The sequence below is a fragment of the Rhopilema esculentum genome, chromosome 15 (genome assembly GCF_057945365.1).
Source record: "Rhopilema esculentum isolate cy_ngs chromosome 15, ASM5794536v1, whole genome shotgun sequence".
Classification (NCBI taxonomy): domain Eukaryota; kingdom Metazoa; phylum Cnidaria; class Scyphozoa; order Rhizostomeae; family Rhizostomatidae; genus Rhopilema; species Rhopilema esculentum.
In genome coordinates this window covers 3,520,146-3,542,356 of record NC_142829.1, presented here as the reverse complement: position 1 = coordinate 3,542,356, position 22,211 = coordinate 3,520,146, and the positions used below count along the sequence as shown (strand labels likewise).

Below are 22,211 nucleotides of genomic sequence, written 5' to 3'. Positions count from 1 at the left end.
GGAAGATTTGTTGTGGGTTGAACTTCTAACGTCAATTTTTTGGTTTATGCACATAATCAGCTTTTTATCAGTTTTTGGTCCGTCTTTTAGACAAAGTATTTCTCTGCATTGCTTTGTTGGTGCTGCTTATAACCAAGGACAGCTTACGTTTTTTAAGAACCCCATTTACTGTGACTTATAACCGAAGTGGCTATAAACAAAGGTGGGTTATAGTTGAGTAAATGCGATAGATCCATGGTTCACTAGCCTATGTAGAATGTCTGCATAATGCCCTGAAAGAGCTGATGATTAACTTGGTTGGATGTTCACTTTGTGAATCGTTAACGTAATTTGAAATCGTCACTCGCTCGGTAATAGCAAGGTTCCTTCTGAGCGTGGTTGTTGGACTAAAGGATCACAGCTCTGGTTAACACAATTAAAGGGGTGCGGACGTTAAATTGCACTCAAAGCCAACCTACAAATTTTTGAAAAGTGAAACTTGACACAGCTTGTCTTTCATTTTTTATGAATGCTGCTTACAGGTCTTGTTATCTTCCAACCGGGAGGATCTGAATACCCTATGGTCGCGAGGATTATTTAAGAGCATGGACCCGTTAGCATCCTACCTGCCAGTGACAAGTTCTAGCAGGTGAATAATGCCTTCTAAATACACAATGTTACAAAAATGCTGATTTTAAGTGCATGCATGAATTTACTAAGCCGTAATTCTGAGGTTTACCATGTGTGGCTTATTATCTTCTTCTCGCAGTTCAAACGTCATGGATCACTTTATCGCGTCCCGATATTTCTGGCTACAGATTAGAAAGTCAACATCAAGCCTAAAGATATCCTATAATGCAATTTGGTATTAAACAGTATCCCCAAGGTCCCTAAACATAATACCATTGAATGTCCACAGTGTGCTTCTGGTGCAAAATTGTCTCTTTCGTCATTTGAATGCTCCGAAGGAGAGCTTTTCTATCCCAATCCAATTTTGGTTCCCTTTTTGTTCTGCATACGGCCAGCAAAAAATTGAGAAGTAGGACATTCTGAATGTAGGACATTTTGCTCAGTCCTAACCTATCGATTTATAGGGAACCGCCGACTGAAACCCTATGTTAAGGCCAAACAAGAATCTTTCTAGCTTCACCTTTTAGACGCGAGCATTTGTTCAACGTTCCTACCGTATATTTTTGAAGTCGCATCCAAAGATGTATTGAAATTTTGCTTTTTTTCAGAATGATAAAATAAAATATCCCTACTAAAATAGGCCTGACCAGAACCCACCTCATTACACTTGTTAAATGGTGACAGAGATGAAAGTAAAGTCCTATTTGCACCACTTTTGACCAGAAGGAATTTGGTTAAAGCTTTAGAACATGTTTCATTATGGTACCTCAAAACTGGTACCAAATAGAGCCAGATTCTCTCTGGTAGGCGGGGTCTTAAAAGCGATGTTGATATGGCAGACGTGCAGAATGGTGCAAGTTGTGAAGAATAAAATTTTAATATAGTGACTACTCTTGTTTTGCGTTTGACTTTACAATGAATTTGGAGGTGTTTTAATAATGTGGAGGATGCGACTTCTGTTACGGGTACAATTTTAATGAGAAAGTTAGGTTCGTAAGATCATTTGTTTTCCATCTTGATCTCATTGTAAATAAAAGACTGCAAGCTGCTATGAAAAAAACTATACCTTGTAACCGGCGGGAAGTTTTACTGACTGCGGTTTTCTGTCGTTCGCCTCAGCAAATGAAATGATTGGTAGCTTAAGATAATTCAACGTGGGAATTTTATAGATTAGGAGAGTATGAGCGTGGTTGGGAATAAGTAAATCAGGCAGCTTGAATTTGTAGATAAACTTTTAGTTATTTAATGCAGCTGCAGATTTTCTCAATAGATCAACCAGAAATTATCATTGCAAGTAGACTGAATGTTGGTTACTTGAAACTTCTGTCCATACAACTTTTGTACCCGAGCCCAGAGAAAGCTTTTAGGGAGTTTTCTAAGCTTAATATGCATACCATCATATTCAGCATATCGACTTGTGTTCTTGTAGCAAAGTTCATGCTTGTTTAGTAACTTTCACACTTCAAGTTCTAAACGACTGCACTATCACTTAACCTTCAACATAAATAACTTTTCGCATATCGGTCAGATTACATTGATTTTTTTTTCTTTTTTACTCAGTTTTGCACGATCTTTCTTAAGCCTGGTTTCAACTGGGCGATTATAGCGATAAAAGCAGAAAGTCAGTTGAAGTTGTCGCCTTTATCGCGATAATCGCCCAGTGGAAACCAGGCGTTATGGTGTAATCAGATTTGAATAATTATGATGACTGTGCATTTTTCACGCTTCCAGTAACGCGAATACTGGTTCTAAGGCCTAGTTTAAAGGTCGGTTTTCTGCCGTGTTGAATTAAATGAAAGTGGTTACAAAACTAAGTGTAACAATTGAATGCGACACAAACGCGACCTTGAATCCATTGCCGCATTAAATAATTAAATGCAACAGTAATTCATCAGGCTTGTCGCATAAAACGGCAGTAGTGCGACTGGCTTTAAAGGCCGCTTGTCTGTCGCGTCGAATCAAATTAACCGAAGGTGTGTTCCAGATATTAGCAGCAACTTACATTATTTCCAATCAATTGCGCATGCGTAAAATAGAGAGTCAGTTGGAGAAAATGGCAGCGACACAAAGCCTAAAAGAATTCTCGAAAAGCTCTCCACCTTGCATGCTGTCACTCCCTTTACTTTCACTGCTATTTCCTGCTTCTTCGCCATATTCAGATTCCGCTTCGTCGTTTTGTAAACTTCTGCCGAGCTCATTTTCGTCTAGGTATGAGCCTTTGTAACTTTGATCGCAGTTTTTGATTAAATTTCAAAAAGAAGCCCGCCAAAACAATAACAATACCTCAAGAGCATGCGTTCAGATATCTGGCGCTGCTTTTCAACGCGATTTAAATTCAACGCGACATGATTAAATGCGTGCCTTCAATTCGACGCGGCAGAAATTCAACCTTCAAACTAAGCCTAAAGCTGACGTGATTTTCGAGAATGTTCCTGGTGCCTAAATGGTGAATGGTCGTTATGTAGCTTGCTGGACGGCTAAGCGAAGTTCCCTGTCTTTAAGTGACATGTTTCTGAATTTTACTTGGAAAATTCCCAAGTCCTAAAAATTTATTGCCATCTTTGAAGTAGAGGTTAATAAGTGTTGAGGCTGTCCTTGCACCTTAAGCTTGATGAAGTCGGGAGTGACTTTGCTAAAATAATGAGTTTAGCATATCAAAACTTGTGTTGGCCTCCTTTTAAGTAACGGCAGATGCCTTTAAGTAACTTTAGAACCTTCGAGATTTGCAATAAAGAAAGCCTTCTATACAGCTGACCAAAATCAATCGCCTTTTCCTCAGTTTTCACAAGAAAATAAAGTTCAAATTTGAAATCTTGTTATTTTAAAGTTATTTTGGCTAATGAAATGAATCTGACGCTTGCAGTGTGAGTTTAACAAGAAAACTCTTTCAGGAGCCTCTTTGAAAAACTTACTATTCTTCGACTAATTCAAACAACTATAATAAATTTTCTTTCCCATAGGGCTATATCAATTGCCCTTTACAAACGCAACGCTGGTCTTTTCCTGCCAGACCGCAGGGCCTAAGTAAAATTAACGTTACTTCCGTTAGGTTGTGTTTGGTCTTTAGTGTGGAGTGACTAAAATAAGAAATCAAACATAAATCCGCAGAAATTACCGAATGGAAAGGCAAATGTTTTCTTGTGAATGTTGTTTCAAGCAATGGCATATCAACTTGCCAACGAAAAAACCGTAATAGAGCTACAACACGAAAATAAACCACACCAAAAAATATGACACCAATCCATACGATGCAAAACCACACCACATCACATCACATCACACCACGCCACACCACTCCGCAACACTCCACACCACACCACACAACACAACACCAAACCACATCACACCACACCACACCACAACACAACACAACACAACACAACACAACACAACACAACACAACACAACACAACACAATACAACACAACACAACACAACACAACACAACACAACACAACACAACACAACACAACACACCAAGCAACATTACACCACAATATGGTATTGATTAATTTTTTCCTTGCTCCTGTATTCCAGTCCTTAAAAGCTTTCCGGGCAGTTCATTCTACGGCATATGATTGACCTCAAACGTTTGCTTCATCCCATTACGCAGATCAACAGACATTTAAATAATCTACTGATCATAGAAGGCTTAAATTCATTCGTTGTTAATCTGAAGCAACTGCTATCATTATTCAAATGTTACATGACCTTGGTAACCAGCTCTTGAAGAAATGATTTCCGTAAACCAGCAATTTCCGTTAAAGAAATGATTAACAAATCTTAAAGCACGAATCAAAATTTATCAAGACCTTCATCAAATTTTAAACTCAGCTGCAAAAGACATGTGTGTATGAATGCAAGTCGTCATATACCCACTTAAGCCCATTCTTTCTTGTTGTGACACTTGAAAAAGATGTTATTAAAACCATACTCGTTTCACTCATTCGTTTCATTTTCCTGTTTGAATACTTTCAAAATATTCATAAAGATCTAACTTCATATTCCTTTAATAATAAACGGTGTATTAAACTATTAGGCCCATGCATATTAAATGATACATTTGTGGGATGGCTTTAACTCGCCTTCTTTGATCAGTTTTACAATCAACTTCGTGCTTAAGTTTACGGTAGAAAAAATACACGTGTAATAGGAAAGACTATGAAGCCACGTCTTGAATGACTTTTCCTGGAGGTTTTGATAATTGGCCTGAGAATGGAACCGATTGACAGCGCAAATCCAAATCATTACCTCGCCTTAGCTGTGAGAAAATGAGGAAGTAGCAGATAGTCCTTGTTTGCGAGGATTATCTGTAAGTTTCTTCGATTTTGCACTCTAGTCTCTCGAAAGTTTGCTTGGCAATGCTGGCATGCAAATATTGATGATGAATCGTACACAGTCGAAAAATGGAGGCAATCGCCCTACCATGTCCCCTTCCTATGGCCACTTCATTGCATTGCATCAGTCACCTTTCTTTATGACTGTCTCTTGCGTTAAGTGGACTGCCAAGTCGAACCCTCTTACAGTTCTTTTTTCAAGACTTTTTAATGGAGAAATTTGTTTATTTGTCTCGACTTAAACGCAACGTTTTCTTTAAGCAGCAGTAATGCAGGGTCCGGAGGGGCCACGCCCCCCCCCCATTTTTTGCAAAGCAAGTAGTTTTAAAGCTGCAGTAAAAGGGAAAAAAGCCTTGCCTCCCTACTTTTGCTAGCCTTGGCCCCCCAAACCCCCTGCATTTTCAAATACGTGGCCTATGCTATTGTATTGCGCCTGTCATTCGAAAAAGTGAACACATGCAAAATTAAAGATTCTTTTCATATATTCAGTGGTATTTTGTACTGAATCTTCCGTTTATTTGTAAATAAAAGTTTTTCTTAAATTGATGAATTCAAACATGAGAGTCTTAGCCAATCTGGCTGACTCTCTTTAGGAATCAGATTACAAATGGGAAGAACTTTACAATTCCTAAAGATTAAACAATCATGCATTAAACATGGTCACCTATGAACAATTTTTTGTCGGTACAGAGCTTCAAAGTGGCTTTGAAAAAAGCAAACATTTCTTAACATACTACTTAAAAACTTTAATGTGAAATTTCTGCTTTTTTCAAAGCCATTTTAATGGTTACTCATATATGACTGATTAATTCTTTACGAGAGTTGCCGAAATGATCGTCAATTTTTTCTTGAGATACCAACGCCTTTAGATTTGCCTTTACCTTGATCACAAACACGACTCTTAGTATTCTATTTGATTATCAAATATCAGGAGACATTCTTCTTCCTTTCTAATTCTCTCTTTTCTGAGAAATCTCTACAGCTCTATTTGGTAATCACACCCAAACCTTTTGCTTTGTATACAGGATACACCAAATCTACTACCACTTCGCTGTCTTTTTTCATTTAGACAAGTATAAATTTTCTTAGTCTTAGCCATACATTTTCCAAATCTGTAAATCTTAATAGAAATGATTAAGCAAATAGCTTTCTTCTATTTTTCGTAGTTTTACGACTGACCAAATTTAATTGACACTGCAAAGTTTAATGCCGACCTCTACTTAGTAGTCTCTTTATTAATGTTTAAAATTGTGACTTAATGGTCACTAGCACTCACTCTAACACTCCTAACAATGTTGTTCAGTTTAGTTTCCGGGCTTCACTGTTGTGCAACAAATTTCAATAAGGCATTTACTAAACGTAACGTTACAACTACAACCTATATAGGGGTAAAGGGATTACAGTAATAATTCTGTTGAATTTTAGAGGAAACTCGTAAACAAAAGATCCCTTTACATTGCGTTCACATTTTTATTCAAATTATTTCTGGCTTATAATTCAAGAATTCTTCACAACGCAGGTGCTAGACCTGCTCCAAGTCTATTTTTTGCTTGAAGCTGCAGGCGATGTTTTGGTTTGTTTTTATGAACCTCTGCATAGGAAAGACGGAGAGGACCGTCTTCTTAACTGAGATCCACAAAGCAAAAATCAAATCAACTACTGTCTCAAAAACAGGGTCAATTCTACGCAAATGCAAACTAGACGGTTGCCTATGGGCTCGAGCTTGCCCCGGAAAGAAAACTTTTGGATGTGGTTCCCACAACCATTTCGGCTCATCACTGAAGAGGTGCTTTCAGGAAAAGCAGTAAATGCTGTATACAATTTTTCCCTTTCATGAAGAAAAATAAAACAGATGATGTTAACAATCAACATTCTCTGCGAATAATCATGTGTTATTAAAACTTTGAGAACAGTGGAAGATCATTTTGCCACTATCTTTATGTTCACTTTTGAGCTGCGTTTATAACAAAGATAGCCAGCTTTCATGCTCTTCAGTATTGTCTACATTGTGGCTTTTGAATTTGTTCTCAGAATGTTACCTCACTATCTCTTGTGATAATCCTCGACAGAAGGCATATTCATATCTTAAGCAATGGCTGGCTAGTGAGTTGATCGAAGCAACTGTTAGCAGCAATAAGATATTATCATAATAATGATGATAATAGAACAACATTATAGCTAGTGAGATGTGATCTCGATGCGACTGAGTGATATCCCTCCTATCAATTACTTATGTACTTCAACTTGGAATATTGGCGATGTGAAAGATTTCACACCTCAAAGTGTCTAATAGCAGTAATTCAACCAGCTCTTAAACAAGAGAAAATCAATGCCATGTACAGTAAAACATTAGAAAGCGAGAAAGTCTCCACGTTACTGGCAGGTGCAGCTGAATTAAGTTTTGTTGGCAATTAGGCAGGTTTGGATTAGTAAAGCCAAAAATGAAACCAAAACACGTCAAATTTAAGCTTAGTTTTGTAAAGTCAAGTTAAACAGGAAAGTTTTGATTATGCTTGTCGGTTTGAAGTGCTGTTTCTGGAAGGCAGATGATTTATGAGAGAGACTTATTGACGCATCTGTAAGGAAGAGAGCGTGCCTTCTTCGAACTTAGATCCAGCAGAGAAGTACATTTATTTCTTAGTAATAAACACCATGCAGACATTGTATTCCAGTTAAAGTATATGCTATGATTGATTATTTGATGCTGAAATCTTGCATTTTTGCTCTTTCATTATTTAGATTATAATCAAAAGAAACTAAACCCTGAATCTTCAAAAACAACTGCGGGGCAACTCTTTGAAAATTTCATAATTTAGAAAAAAAACCCGTTGCAACTATTACAAATGTATCAGATATGAAAAACGAAATTCTTGACCAGCTTAATGGCAATGTGGGAATATTAGGACAAGCGGTTATATGATTGCAAATAGGATGGCAAAGTTAAAACGAAGTTCATTTCTTGCAAATTTTTTTAATCTTCCAAAACGCGGAGAAAGAAAACGGCAAAATGTCTCCAATTCTGTGATGTAATTTGAAACTGCCGCAAATTGCCTGAGATATGGCCAGTGGCAGACACAAATTTTGCTAATGGATGTTTTTTCGTCTGGTACATAAGTCTTAATTGCAGTGCTTTATAGGGCAAGAACCATCTTTGCTCATGTGGCATTTATCATAAAACATGATCAAAACGAAATCATGAAAAAAATCGTCTCATGCTAGCAGCTCCATGCCGATAAATCCTCTACCTCAATGCAGCCTAAACCTTTAACGAAAGATAAGGTTCAATTTCTGCAAACATAAACGCCAAACGTTCAAGTATTTATGATCACGTTGCTAAACAAAAATGTCTACATGATCCTAGATATCTCTAAAGTAAAGAGAGATTTATTCGCCAACAATTCATTAAGAATGATGAGACTTCGGCCACGGAATAAAATCTCTTATAGACTATCCACGGAGATCGACATATTCAAGAAAAGCTGAAATACATTTCTTTTAAAAAGTTTTTGAATGCGCATTCGGAGTCTTTTTATCAAGCTTGGTCGTTCCTTTAATACTTCAATTAATAAACTGTTCTTCTAGACTCAGTCATTAGAACGATTAAGTGCCAACAATAGAATTGTCATTTGTGACTGTATTTTGCGACTCTGGTTTTTGAAGTCTTAGATTTCTCAAGCAGCGTCATTTGCATGTCGAGCTGTACTCATAATTGAGGCAAAACGAATAAAATCCTTTTTTGCTCTCATCATTTTTGTAGTAGCTTATTGCTGCTTCTAACATAAGTTGGGTATCAATTTTCTAAGCGTGCTGTTAATTGATTATATTTTAATTGTTATATGGGCCCGCCTCTTACCGGTTGACCGCCACAGATAGACCCACTGCTTATAGCTAGCAACTCGAAGACCAATTTCGTCAGCTTATTTAGCATAAACAAAGAGAAAGTAAACCTATAATTCAATTTGAAATGCTTCTTGCCAGAAATTACTGATTGCTACTTTCATATTTGATACTTTTGGTCAAATTTTCCAGGGTATAAACGTCGATAATGACTAAAGTGGTAGCAAAAATCCAAACCCAGTTGCAGTTCAAAAGTAATGCAAGAGGAAGATAGCAAGTTTGATTGGTGCCTTGTTTTTGACCAATCGGCCGCCACTTACCTCTCACCTTGCTGAAGAGTCTTAGAGTGAGAGCAAACTATTTCGGTCTACACAAGTCGGGATCTTTTGTTTGCACGTAGACAGATCCCAAATCTCCGAAATGAAAAGATGACCGTGCTTGCCAAGGCGTACACGAGAGGTTAGTGATCGCCGAATGGTTAAGAGCAAGGAGCCAAACACGCCGTTCTTTCTTTCACGTTACTTTCGATCCACATCCGGACATTCTAGCCCTTAGTCATTATCTGAAGTGTATACTCTGAGAACAAAAAGTTCTCGAGTAAGCTATATTCCCGCTTTTCTGTGCTATCTTCAAATATTGTGGATCTGAACGCTTATTAAAAAAATGTCAAGCTTACGTTTCTTTCTTAAGTTGTTTTGATTCCAAACTAGCTGTGAACCTTTTATCTTTTCATCAATATTCCGATTTTCAACTGAAAATATATTTGGAAGGAAAGTTCCTTTAGAATGCACAACAAATAATTTCGCTAGGCCTATTTGAATTTCATAATAGTGTGGATGAAATTTGTAAATTAGATGAATCAGGAGTGACTTTATCTACATTACCCTTAATGATCAACGTAATAAAAACCAGCATTTCATGAATTTTATAGGAAAACTTTAGCCATCATGTCGTGATTTGCTAAAGAATCAATTTTTTATGCTAAACATTTAATCGATGAATTTTTAGGCAGGATTGCAGTAGGAAATGTGTACTCGAATATAACATTTGACATAGACATATCAGTAATTTATTTAATAAGATTATTCCATCTATTCACTTTTTGCCAGGTCAAGCTTCATCTCAATTTTTAATTGAAACTTTTGCCTGCTTCTTTGTCGGTGTCTTATGCTCGGTGCAATAAAGAACGGCTCAGTCGTTGGTGTTGCATAAACACCAGCGCCCTGTGCGTAAGGCCTTCTACCATATTGTTTGCTCATCAACGGATGACTTTGTGCTTTGGAGTAAAGATACCGATTAGGGTCTCTGATGCATTTAAAGAGAAGTAATGATCTTGTGATGTACGATTACCGACTGCGCAGATTCATTTAAGACTTTCGTTGTGCTTTGAAAGTATTTCCTAGGTATTACTAGTCGGGGTCTTTTCCTGCGAAGTTCAGCACCTGCAAATGATGTTGTAAATGTGTCTGCTCTGTTGGTTGCCAAGGTTTCACATTTAAGCAAGCATGAAAAGTGTTGCTTCTTGTTCTGTCTAAAAGCAAATACTATTGATAAATGCATCTTTGCTGGCAAACAAAACCTGTAATGCCTTTCTGGTACTGCCAAAAGTGTCGGATGGGAATTTTCTTTACATTCTCTTGTGCAATTACTGTTATTCTGTTTGGTTGAAGCATCGGTGGTGTTTTTAATCTTGTACATAGACTCGCTTAGTTAGAAAAAGAGAATATCTTTGCCAGTGAAAGATATTTTGGATCTGGAAAATACCTTGGCTGACTGTTATGGCTGGTTGTTAAGAAGTCTTTACTGATGCTAAACATTTCACACAGAGGTTTATCAAGCACAATACTTGTTCTGTCCTTGTGATTTTGGTCTGTTGTTGTACATTTTAAGGGAATTCGAGCTTTCAGGAAGGGAATCGAAAGCACAATTTTTTTCGCTTCCTTTTGATTGCTCAATAACGTATTCATCCCATGGTCGACCCGTTTAACAGTAACCAATGCCAACAGAAAGCAAACCATCATCTTTTATACCTGAACAATTGTATTTACTTTCTATTGTATTGATATTATAGGCATGTTTAAACTTCAGAACTTTACCTGCTAGTAATTATTTTTTCTATTTTCTTAACAGGATTCCAGCCATAATGCTACGCCAGTCAAATGATGCCTATACGATATCTGGTTTGTTATATTTTGCTGTGGTTTTCTGGTAGATCATGTCGCTTATCCAAGAAAAAGACGCGGAGGTAGAGAGGTAGGTACTTCATTGCATATCAACACAAAAATTATGATGTAGATATTCCTCAAATGGTCTCTCTTCCGGTCATTTACAAACTTTTTCACTAAAAAAGGCCAATGTTCGGAAAGAAGTCTTAAAAATATACAAGAGAATCTAAATTTTCCTGAAAATCCAATACACGTTTTTTATTTTAAAAGAAACGTGTATCAGCGCTAAGTACTGAAAGTTTCTTAATTTGGCAACCAAATTTTGGTGTTTTAGAAGAAATTGTTTCTTAGTTGGTTTCTTCTTTCGGGACCTAATATTGCCTTATTTTTGAAGTTGAGCATTTTTTGAAGAGTGAAAACACAGATGGTCAAAACCCACGGGGATCAGAGCGCAATCTTTTCCAAAAAAATATCAACAAACTAAAAAGGTTTTGAAAGTCAAAATGGAAATTTACTGCTTCTTAATTATTCTTGAGCCTAGTAGTAAAGTTTTTGGGTATTCTAGTAGTATTTTCTTATAAACCAGTTTCTTATATACAAAAAACGTGCAGGTTCTTAGAACAGCCTAAAAAACAAGCAAAACAGTCTTCTAGTGACTTTATTTCAAGGATTTTATTCATGAAAGGTTTTATCATTGTTGTAAAAGGTTTTTTTTCGACAATACAACAAAAACAATAAGTTGTATATTGTATTCAATCAACTTAAAAAGGACAAAGATTAAATGCATAAAACAGAAGGATCAATTGTTGATTTTGCTGCATTTACTTTCAGATGAGATACAGTTTAGGAATGATAATATCCATATTGCTTTAATAATTTAGCCATTTCTTTATTCTGCCAAATATTTATTTCTATTCATAAGAATTTATAAAGTCATATAATATTTTTGTTTTACACATTTATTCACACGATTGTTATCTTCTCTTCATTTCTAACAGGCCCAATTTTTTACTATGATTTTCAACAACTCAGAATTATGTTTTAGCACTAAATTGGAAGGTTTTGGAAAGGGCTAGAATCTTTCAGCTAGTCTTTCTATATGCTAATTTTTTCCAACCCTCCATTCTCGATACTTCACTAAATTTCCTTTTGTAACTTTTAGCTATAATTGATTTGGACTTTATGCAATCACTTAATGCTCAGCTCGAAGTGCAATTTTGGAGAAATAACAGATAAACCAGCTTATAGATAATTTGAATAAATCCAATTAATTTCTCAAAAATTTTCATGCTCGAGAGTGGTTAAGTGCGCCTGTAGCATGGGATTAAAAATTTCGAGCCATGCGGAAAATAGTCTTATGCTTATATTTGCTAATCTGAAAATATAAATAGAGTGTTGGAGCTTAAGAAAAAAAACACTCTTGTTTAAAATGATTGTGGTCATGTTCAGTTGTCCGAAGTTTTGAAGAAGAACAGTTTCTTGAAGATTTTTCAAAATAGGATTGAATATATTCTAGTTCAAATTGGTGTGAATTCCTTATTGCATGAAGTTCTCCCAGGTTACAGGGAAAGTAAGCTCTTGTTGACACCCCAGAGATACCTTAATTTCACGTACATACATCAATATCTTTTCGTTTTGTAGTTTCACAACCATGTTCTCTATAATAGCTAACGTTTGTTGTTATTTTGTAATTTTAAAATTTTAAAAAAAAAATTTATAAAGATGTTATAGTGTAACTAATATTTAATTTATTGCGGTTCGAATTGCAATTAGGTTAGAGGCCCTTGGTCTAGATACCTTTCAATTAAAAAATTACTAAGATATAGAGCTGAGGTGCAAGCGAACGAAGTTAACGAGATATCTGCGTAGCAAAGTCGCAAAGTAAGGTCGAGTCATAATTTTCTTAAAATCTATTGATCTGTACAACATAAAAAGTTTGGTTACAGTAATATACCATACCATACCATACCATACCATACCATACCATACCATACCATACCATACCATACCATACCATACCATACCATACCATACCATACCATACCATACCATACCATACCATACCATACCATACCATACCATACCATACCATATCATACCATACCATACCATACCAGACCATAACATACCATACCATACCATACCATACCATACCATACCATACCATACCATACCATACCATACCATACCATACCATACCATACCATACCATACCATACCATACCATACCATACCATACCATACCATACCATACCATACCATTTTCCGAATACTTTGGTTCATTCATTTTGCCTTGAAAATTTTGTAAATATGATCTATTCTCATTGTAGGTCACTTGGAAGTAAGGTTTGGAAAAAATGGGTTCGATTTTGCTTACATATTCACGACGGTCTCGAACTGATTTTTCAGAAAATTGCAGAAGCTGTAGGAAAGAGACCGTATCTTACTTTAGTTTTGTCCTTTCTGATTGTGGCGTCCCTAGCGTCTGGCCTACACAAATACAAAATGGAAAAACGCAGTGACAAGTTATTCATCCCGAAGAATAGCCGATCGATTTTAGATCTTGAGAAAGCTTCTAAATATTTTCAGTTCATGAAATTTCGTGCTGAAGAAATTGTCTTAGTGAATAATAAAAGCAGTGGTGCGTTGGAAGATAACCTGTTTCTAGAAGCACTTAGACTGCATAACAGGATAAAGAGTATAGCCGATTACAGCACTCTTTGCCTAGGAAGTCCCAAATGTAGTCAAACTACCCTCAATATATTGGAGCTCTTCAGCTACAACGCTAGTAAAATTAAAGATACAAAATCATTCATCAATGCAGTATACAAAAATCCCAATGTTATAATGTCTAATGGAAAACAAGCAAAGGAGAATTTTCCTGCAATATTTGGCAAGTTAAACTTTGCATCCAATGGTAGCATTTTGTCAGCGGAATCATTGCGTATTGTTTATTTCATGAAATATCACACCGATGAAAATTACGATCAACTTATGAAGTGGGAAGAGAACTTTCTCAATATCCTCAAAGAAGAAGCCAAACACTTAAAGAAAGTTAATATAAAGCTATATTATTATGCATACCGAAGTTTGGATGATTCGATATCGGAAAGCGCCTTGAGCGATATGGCATTAATAGTGGTCGCTTTTGTTCTGATGGTCGTATTCTGCGTTGTAATGAATTTACGAATCAGAAGACCGGTGAAAGGTCATGTGTTATTAGCCATTGGGGGAATTGCTACTGTCTTCTTTGGAATCGGGTCATCGTTTGGCCTAGTTATGTATACAAATACACCATTCATTGGCATCGTTGCTGTCCTCCCATTCATGGTCTTAGGCGTAGGAATAGATGACATGTTTATCTTAGTCGATACTCTGGATCAAAGGCAGCCTGGTTTGCAAGGTAACGTCCGGTTGGTTGCAACACTATCCTCGGCCGGTTCTTCTATTTTCATGACCACCCTAACGGACCTGATAGCCTTTGCTATAAGTACTGTTACTGACTTCAGGGCCATTGAATTTTTCTGTTATTACGCTGCTTTGGCCATAACTTTTGTTTTTATTTTGATGATTACCTTCTTCCTTGCGCTGATTAAGTTGGACATAAATCGTGTTGAAAAGTGGAAGTATGATGTGATACCTTGTAAAGGACAAGAAGTGAAGCAAAACCCTTGGTACATGGAAAAAAGCAACATATCAACTAAGGTAAAAATTTGTGTCTAAACATTTGCAATGTCTAGTTAACTGTGGCTTGAATTTTCAAGCTCGGTTCACATAATACCGGTTTCGTTTTGGATCTAATCGGATCACTTTTGCGCTCAGAATAACTTACAAATCTCGTGAAGTTTTGCTTGGGAACCTCTGTTTAGAAAGAAGGCTTCTTTTCAGAAATCAGTTTGGCGCTTTTTGGATCTCCTAAAAATACATGATAATGGGTGCCAACGCGACCAAATTCCACGTTGCCTTACAATACCTTAACGGCAAAAGATCAAATACAGCGTATCATAGCGTCACCGTATGAATTTAAGCGATTCCGTTTCGAAATGAATCCGGTATGGTGCGAGAAGCGGTAGTATTCATTTCGTATTGGGTCGTTGAATTCGATGCGAAATGAATCCGGTATTATGAGAGCATATTGCTTTGACTCTCATATTCGCATGAACTGGAAGATTTGCCCAGAATCAAGGAAATTGCCCATCTTTCGTTTGGATAACATCTTTAGACTTTAAATTCTTCTTTAGAAAACAATGAATATAAAGCTTTTTTAAATTTTTGGACATTGCAATATTTTTTTCCTCTTCGATCGATCGTGTGAATTCTATGGCTTCTGTGCTCTAAAGTTGCCTCGCAGCTTTTAAGAAGACTGGTGTTTCATCTGGCAAAGCCTGGAAATAACCTGTCCTTGTCTTTCTTAGGAGGGCTTTAAACATGGAAATCTTTTCAGTCATACACCCAATCTAACGACTTTAAAAACCATTTGTGTCACCATTGTACTTTTGCATCAAGCATATGCATAAGCACAATAAGTTTCCCTTATTTGAAATGGAATTCTAGAATTTTCTAAAAGCTGTTGCTGGAATTATTTCCATGGTGAAAAATGTATTTCACACATCCAGAATCTGAAAGCAAGTGTGCGTTATTTGAGAATGAGTGGGTCACCTGATTATATATTGTCTTAGGCTCGATTTGTTGAGCTCAATCTCGTCGTTTCGAAACACTTTTATTACTCATAAATATATATGTAAGCAATAATCGTCATAACGTCATTTAACGTTGTTACTAAGGTTATTTTGTTGGGAAAGGACACAGTTTACTTCGAATGATTGAACTTTGGTGTTGAGCAGGTATATCTCGGGGAGACCAGAATTATAGATTAACAATAAGCGTCTAATTTGCGCTGAAAGCGAGCATTTTTCAGATTATTTCTTTGCATATGCGTGAATTGACAGCATGTTGTTTCCACCTGTTTCATAAAATCCACCACGAATTGTAAACCGCCAAAGATAATGCAAGTTGTTTCACCTCTTGAAGAGAGGATTACCTATCGAAACAGAGCATTCTAGAGCAAATATTTCACTCCAGAAACAGTAACTGTTCTAATGATAGCATTCTCACAGTATGACTTTAGCATCTCAGAAGCAATCGGCAATATTCCTTATCACAAAATCCAAGCTCAACAGAGCCGCTCCTCTATTTTAAAAGTACATTTTTATGATTCTGATAAAGAAATTTCGCATATTTGAGATATAAAAACGCTTTGACAGTTAGTGGCCGGGGCTGTATTTTTTTCGACTTTGCCTTGACCTGAGATCAAAATTTTTTTTAGCATTTTTTTCAAAGGATGATGAGACAGATTTAATGCTTGATAAAAGCTGAAGGCCTTAGCTGTGATGTTTGTTTGAAACCTATTTATAGGAAAGAATGTTCGCTATTTTCATTTGGATACCTGACTTAAATACACGAATTCGACGAGCCAAATGCCCCGTACCGGTTCGAGGGCTGGACCGAGAAAGGAAAAAGTTTGCAATATTCACCTAGGGATGCTCCATAAATTTCCAAAAGAGAGAATAAAGTCCCTCTCTTATTAGGCATTGGATAGTGTGGAATCAACTGTCGTTCGTTGCATCTGGATAATTTTTTAATATGAGAATTTTGTACTCATAGGAAGCTAACTTTAAGTGCGATTTAGGAATTTCATAACTTTATAAGGTAAAACTAAACATTATAAGATAAAACGCGATCGCTAAGAGTTCTATGAACTTGGAGTTAGTTACTTCCATTTTGAATCTCGCCTGCACTGCCATCGCACCATATTAAGTTATTTCTGTCTTCTTGTAGATTATGGTCACTTGGGGAAAATTCCTGATGAAGACGCCAGTAAGAGTTGTAATAGTTATCTTAGGAGCTGGCATTCTAGCTATTGCAATTTATGGAACAACATTTCTTGACCAAAGCTTCGATTCGAGTACTCTTGGAAAGGACGGCTCGTATCAGAAGAACTTTTACCAGATAAAAGGAGAACAGTATCCTCAAGGTTTTGATATCAACATTGTCGTACTCGATTACAAAAATTACAGCGATGCCGGGATTCAGAAACAGTACCTTAAGCTTTCTGAAGTTGCAATGAATAATAAATACATACAAAGCAGCTCGAATTGGCTAAAGAATTACTTGTCTTGGTCAGCCGAAACAAATACCTCAATAGCTGGGTCAAATTTCACTAACAGATTGCTGTCGTTCCTTAGTGACCCACGGTACGTGGTGCACAGAGGTCATTTGAAGTTTGAAGATCCTACAAATCTTAAAAGCAAGATCATTGCCTCTCGAGTTGTTGTCAGAACTAAAGAAAATGCAGATTCAACGTTTAAGAGAGATGCCATGTTGTCTCTGAGATCTGATATTGACGGGCTATGCTGCTTGGGTGCCTTTCCGAGCACACTCAATTTCATCTACTATGAGCAGTTTGTTGTCATTTTGCGGGACACAGTTCGAAATCTGGCGGTATCTGGAGCAGCGGTACTGATTGTTACCCTACCATACCTAATCCACCCTGGTGTTACATTGCTGGTTGTTGCCGGTTTCGTCAGCCTCGTATTCGAACTTTTAGCTGTTATGTATGTTTGGGGAGTATCTCTCAACTCCATATCCATGATTGTCATTGTCATGGCAATTGGGTTTTCTGTCGACTACAGTGCCCACATTGCTCATGCTTTTACAGTATCTACCGCTGACACTCCAGAAGAGAGAGTCATAGATGCTTTGCGAACCATGGGAGCAAGCGTTGCTATGGGAGGTTGGTGCTCAATTTCTATTTGTAATTTTGTATTTGTTTTTAAAACGTATTCAAAATCAGCTTAATATTCGCAGGTTTTCCACTGAATAGTCCAATTAAATTCATAAAGTAAAGAGAATCGTTTTATGATACGTATTAGGACATTATTCATGATCTATTATGATAACCAAAAGCATTCAAACAAGATTATGTAAACAAGGTATATTTTCTCACCAACAGGTTTCAGCACATTTCTTGGCATGTTGGCAACTGCATTCGCATCATCAGAGGTGTTTCGGATCTTCTTCAAAATGATCTTCACCATTGTTGTACTCGGACTTCTTCACGGCCTACTCTTTCTTCCAGTCTACCTTAGCAGTAAGTTACTGTTAAACATTACATGAAGCAGGCTAAGCAATTTCCTAAAGGATGTTTTAGAAAAGCAGCTCTAATTGAAGCCCAATATTAAAATTTTCAAACTGTGGGTTTTTCATTTTGCTTTGAACTTTTGCTGTTTAGCTTTTTGATCTATTTTGTAAATCTAAATGTGCCTACGTGATCACAATGGTTTTGCCATACGTCCATTAGCTCAGGGCTGATGATAACTGTGTGCATGTCTCGTAGATTAAAAGCAAAGAAAATATCAATGAAATCATGTTTGTGAAAACAATACCTTTTCTTGGAAATTTAACCTATTACGTCAAGGCAGTATTCGCTGCTCTTTATTTTAACGGCCGTGCAATTGTTGCACAGCCTTTATAATGAGATTTGCAACTTTTTCAGCATGATAATCACCGCACCTTTGAATTTTTGCTGTAGGAGATATGTATTTGCGTAAGATCTAAGACACTTAGAAAGGATAATGAACCCGTTGTAATGAATAAGCAAGAGGAATATAATTGGATAAGACTTGATTACTCCAAAAAAGCTGACACAGAAATAATCTAAAACATATGTCTATTCCCTATATTAATAAAACATATGTAGCTGCATTTTATGATAGTAATTGTCGTTATCATCTTTCCAGTATTTTGCCGATCACGAATAAAAATTCCGCAAGAGATACCGGAAAAAGAAAAAAGTGTGGACCTTGGATCCCCAGGAAAACATTCTTTATGCACGACTCACGAGGGCTCGATTAATCATCAAACAGTCACTGGGCAAATTGGCTCAAAAGTTATGCCGGTAAGCCTCGTTGTCGACTCATTTGAAGTCGATAACAACAATGTTACTTAGCAATGGTGCTGGGTAATTATTGGCTATTTGTATCCGTAAAAGCAAACCCGAGTTTTTTATGTCTGTCAAACACTGGGCGTAATTATGTTCACGCTGAAGCCCGCACCAGACTCGAAGCTAGACTGGTGCTTGATCCAATGATGAACATAGCCTTTGCTATTTATTTGTTCAATTATTTGATATCTCAAATATATTTGCTTCTCGCTACTTTTATCTGTACAGTAAAATGATACCGAATTGAGATCTATTGCTGACGGGTCTAGAAACAGATACTGAGATTTCATTACAAAGACTATCGTTTATGACGTAGTCCAATAGCTTAAGTGCAAAAATAAAGTAAGAGATATCAACAGCCCCTTCATCACAAGAAGTATATTTGTATATCATAGTTGTGCAGCTAACCAGCAATGCACTAAAATACGATGTTCACGTTCACCATTCAGTAATTTACCCTCTGGAGTAATGTGTTGCTATAAAAAGTACAAGACTGGCCCTCGCAAATGTAGGCTACTCTTAGCATTTACAAGGGGCTCATTCCCTACTGCTCACACCAATCTTAATACTATTTTACCAAGTACACAAAGCAAATAAACAGAGAGGAAAAATTTTTAAAATGGTATGTCTTAGGTAGGAATTTTTTTAGAATAAAAACCTGGCTGAAAGCAACTGTGAAGATAACCTGCAACAACTGTGAAAATAACCTGCAGCTTGTCAATTGTAAGCTTCAGTGGCAATAATTCCCCTTCTTATCTCCGCCCTTTCTTTAAATGGAATATAGCAATTATGATCATAAGATAACACAAAACATTTTTAGTAACGTTTAGTCACATGTTGGTACAATTTTCAAATCGCATGCGATCACAATAAACTTAAAGATTACTTTTTTCCTACATTTCTGTAAATAGTTTGAGGTTTCCATCCAGATTATGGAGACAGACTTTTAAGATTCATAGTGCAAGTAATTGCGCACGTTTTATTAAGGTTTGCCAAGAGCGTGCCTGCATCATACGACGTGTGTATTGATATGATATTGTCTTCCATTCAATGGAAAATAGTCTTTTGGCTACACCCCAGGGTGCATTCCATGTACTTAGGCCCGAAGATCTTCGGCGTACATCCAGGTTTTTTCCGGCGTTCGATGTGCAAACCAATGAACAATTTTTTGGCGTCCTTAAAATTTTCGTTAGTTGGCATGCTAAACATGAAGCCATGTACAAAGTTAACGTAAAATAAAGACTTACACACCACAGTTTTCTCTAATGATCAGTTTTCTTTGTCTGGCGCAATAATGTTTACAGTTTTACTAACTGTTTTTACATTTTCGACGGACCTAAACAAATTGACATGGAATGACATGGTACAGTTGACATGGAATGCACCCTGGGCTACACTGGACCTATCAGGGACGCAAAATTTATTTTTGCTTACAAAATTGCAATTATCAAATCTACGAAAAACCTTTTTAAGGAATATTTCCAAGGAAGATTCTCCTTTCATCTAATCTAGAAGATATTTGATATTGTTACCGCCCTAATTTGCTCTGGTTCACACGTCTCTGGTAGTCACTTGTAGCCAAAACATACTGACTTTGCCTTGTCTGTCGGTCTGTCTCAAGGTGTTTTTGAGAAATTATTTATTAGTTTTATACTGAAAGGCAGTGGTGTAAAGTTGTCAAGCTCATTTAACGTAAATTGTAGATAGAAATGAGTATTGAAGGATTGTAAGTTTCTTTTAAAGAATATTCTTGAAAGTATGGCAGTAGGAATTAGCAAGATCCTGGAGATTTCTTTTCAAGGTTTGCAGGCAAATAAATGTTTTTCAATGGTACCTTTCTATCAAAGAGTATAGCTTTTGAGAAAAGGACCATTATGTTTTGCAAAATTGGTCCAGAGCTCTGCATTCCTGCTTTTATTACATCAACCTTACGAATCAAAGCTTCTTTCCTATAGCGATACTTGATAGGGCTGGGTGAATGCTTAGTTTATAAACAAAATTAAATTACCTTGAAAAATATCGTTTTTCTTTGCATTCATTCTCAGAGTTGCTTAAATTGGTACATAGAAAGCAATTCAAACGATCCAAAAGTAAAGTATACGACCAATCACCAATACACAAGCCTTAAAGCCTTCGAAGCCAGGGGAATCAATTGGTAACGATTCAAAGATCGCCAAAACAATCGGGCTGAATAAACGAAGCTTGAACCAGACAAATGCGAGTTTATGATTAAAGGGCGCTCAAGGCAGCAAAATATCATAAATTAGCTAAGAGAAATTTATTGCTTCATAAAGATAGGTAGGGTTACCAAAGCAAAAGTAACTTGGTATGAATCACAATGAAAACCTGAACTAGACAGATTAGATTTGATATAAATGTGTCTCTCTGCAATTAGGAAGCTGAAAAATATTCTGTTTCAGCCACTGGTATTTTGAGCCAATGATCAACTAGAAACTATTCTAAAAATATTATCTCAAGTCAAAACGTACTTCAGTTTCTTGAAGAGTAATGAGAGTCACCTAAGGTATGATGATAAGATATGGAAGGAGGGAGGGGGGGGCATTTCTCATGTCAAGTTAAGATCTTTTAAGAATCTACAATCAGTGCGAAATTCTGATAAAGAATGCATGCTACAAGGATAGTTTAATTAGTCGAATGATAAGTCAAACTGTCCAGAATCTTTCAAAAGAAATTAAAATAGAGATCCTAGATTTCAGGTTAGCGATTCGAATTTACAAAAAGGAGCTTTCACTATAGCGGGGCATTCGGCACTGAAAGTTATGCTGCAACAATACATAGATATGCCCTTTCTAAATTGTTTCATAAAAGAAGCAAAACTTATCAAAAGCTGATAAAGATGAGTGCATTTAAGTACCTATGGTTTTGCAGTGTCCCGAAGGTGCTTTACTGCAGGTTTCTATGTGGTCCACCCTGCACCGGATCGGGTCCACCCTAGTACCGTTGCCGAACGTGGTGGTTGGAATGGATAATCTATTTCAGTAGAAATAAAGCACAACTCCTAAGAAGAGCAGCCTATTAGTTATTTCCTATTAAATGTAATATAATTTGATGTAATTAATCGTCAGAACTTCCTTCTAATTCCATTTGCTGATAGGCCATCGTTATATGACATTATATGTGAAATAGCATGACATATGATTTGATATGATGTATTTTCATCATATGATATAATTTATTGTCTGGTAACACATGTTATGATACATGGTATGACATGTATTCCTAGCCCGTTTAATAATCATG

At 36.6% G+C, this 22,211-nt stretch overlaps 1 protein-coding gene across 8 annotated transcripts in view; it reads left to right on the top strand.

Annotated features, from left to right (window-relative positions):
* The window catches only part of LOC135685050 (patched domain-containing protein 3), a 29,471-nt gene extending 8,800 nt beyond the window's left edge, over positions 1-20,671 (top strand). For 5 of the 8 annotated variants that reach the window (XM_065200784.2, XM_065200782.2, XM_065200783.2 and 2 more), the window contains 5 exons: positions 10,914-11,036; positions 13,279-14,653; positions 16,787-17,741; positions 17,961-18,098; positions 18,748-20,671. In XM_065200784.2, the coding sequence (XP_065056856.2) occupies positions 10,999-11,036; positions 13,279-14,653; positions 16,787-17,741; positions 17,961-18,098; positions 18,748-18,956 (2,715 nt within the window). In that variant the 5' untranslated portion in view covers positions 10,914-10,998 and the 3' untranslated portion in view covers positions 18,957-20,671. Of the gene's footprint in view, positions 1-4,004; positions 7,571-8,932; positions 10,652-10,913; positions 11,037-13,278; positions 14,654-16,786; positions 17,742-17,960; positions 18,099-18,747 lie in introns of those variants that run through there. The other 3 variants (XM_065200789.2, XM_065200788.2, XM_065200787.2) reach the window with 3 other exon arrangements.
* Positions 20,672-22,211: the final 1,540 nt, after the last annotated feature.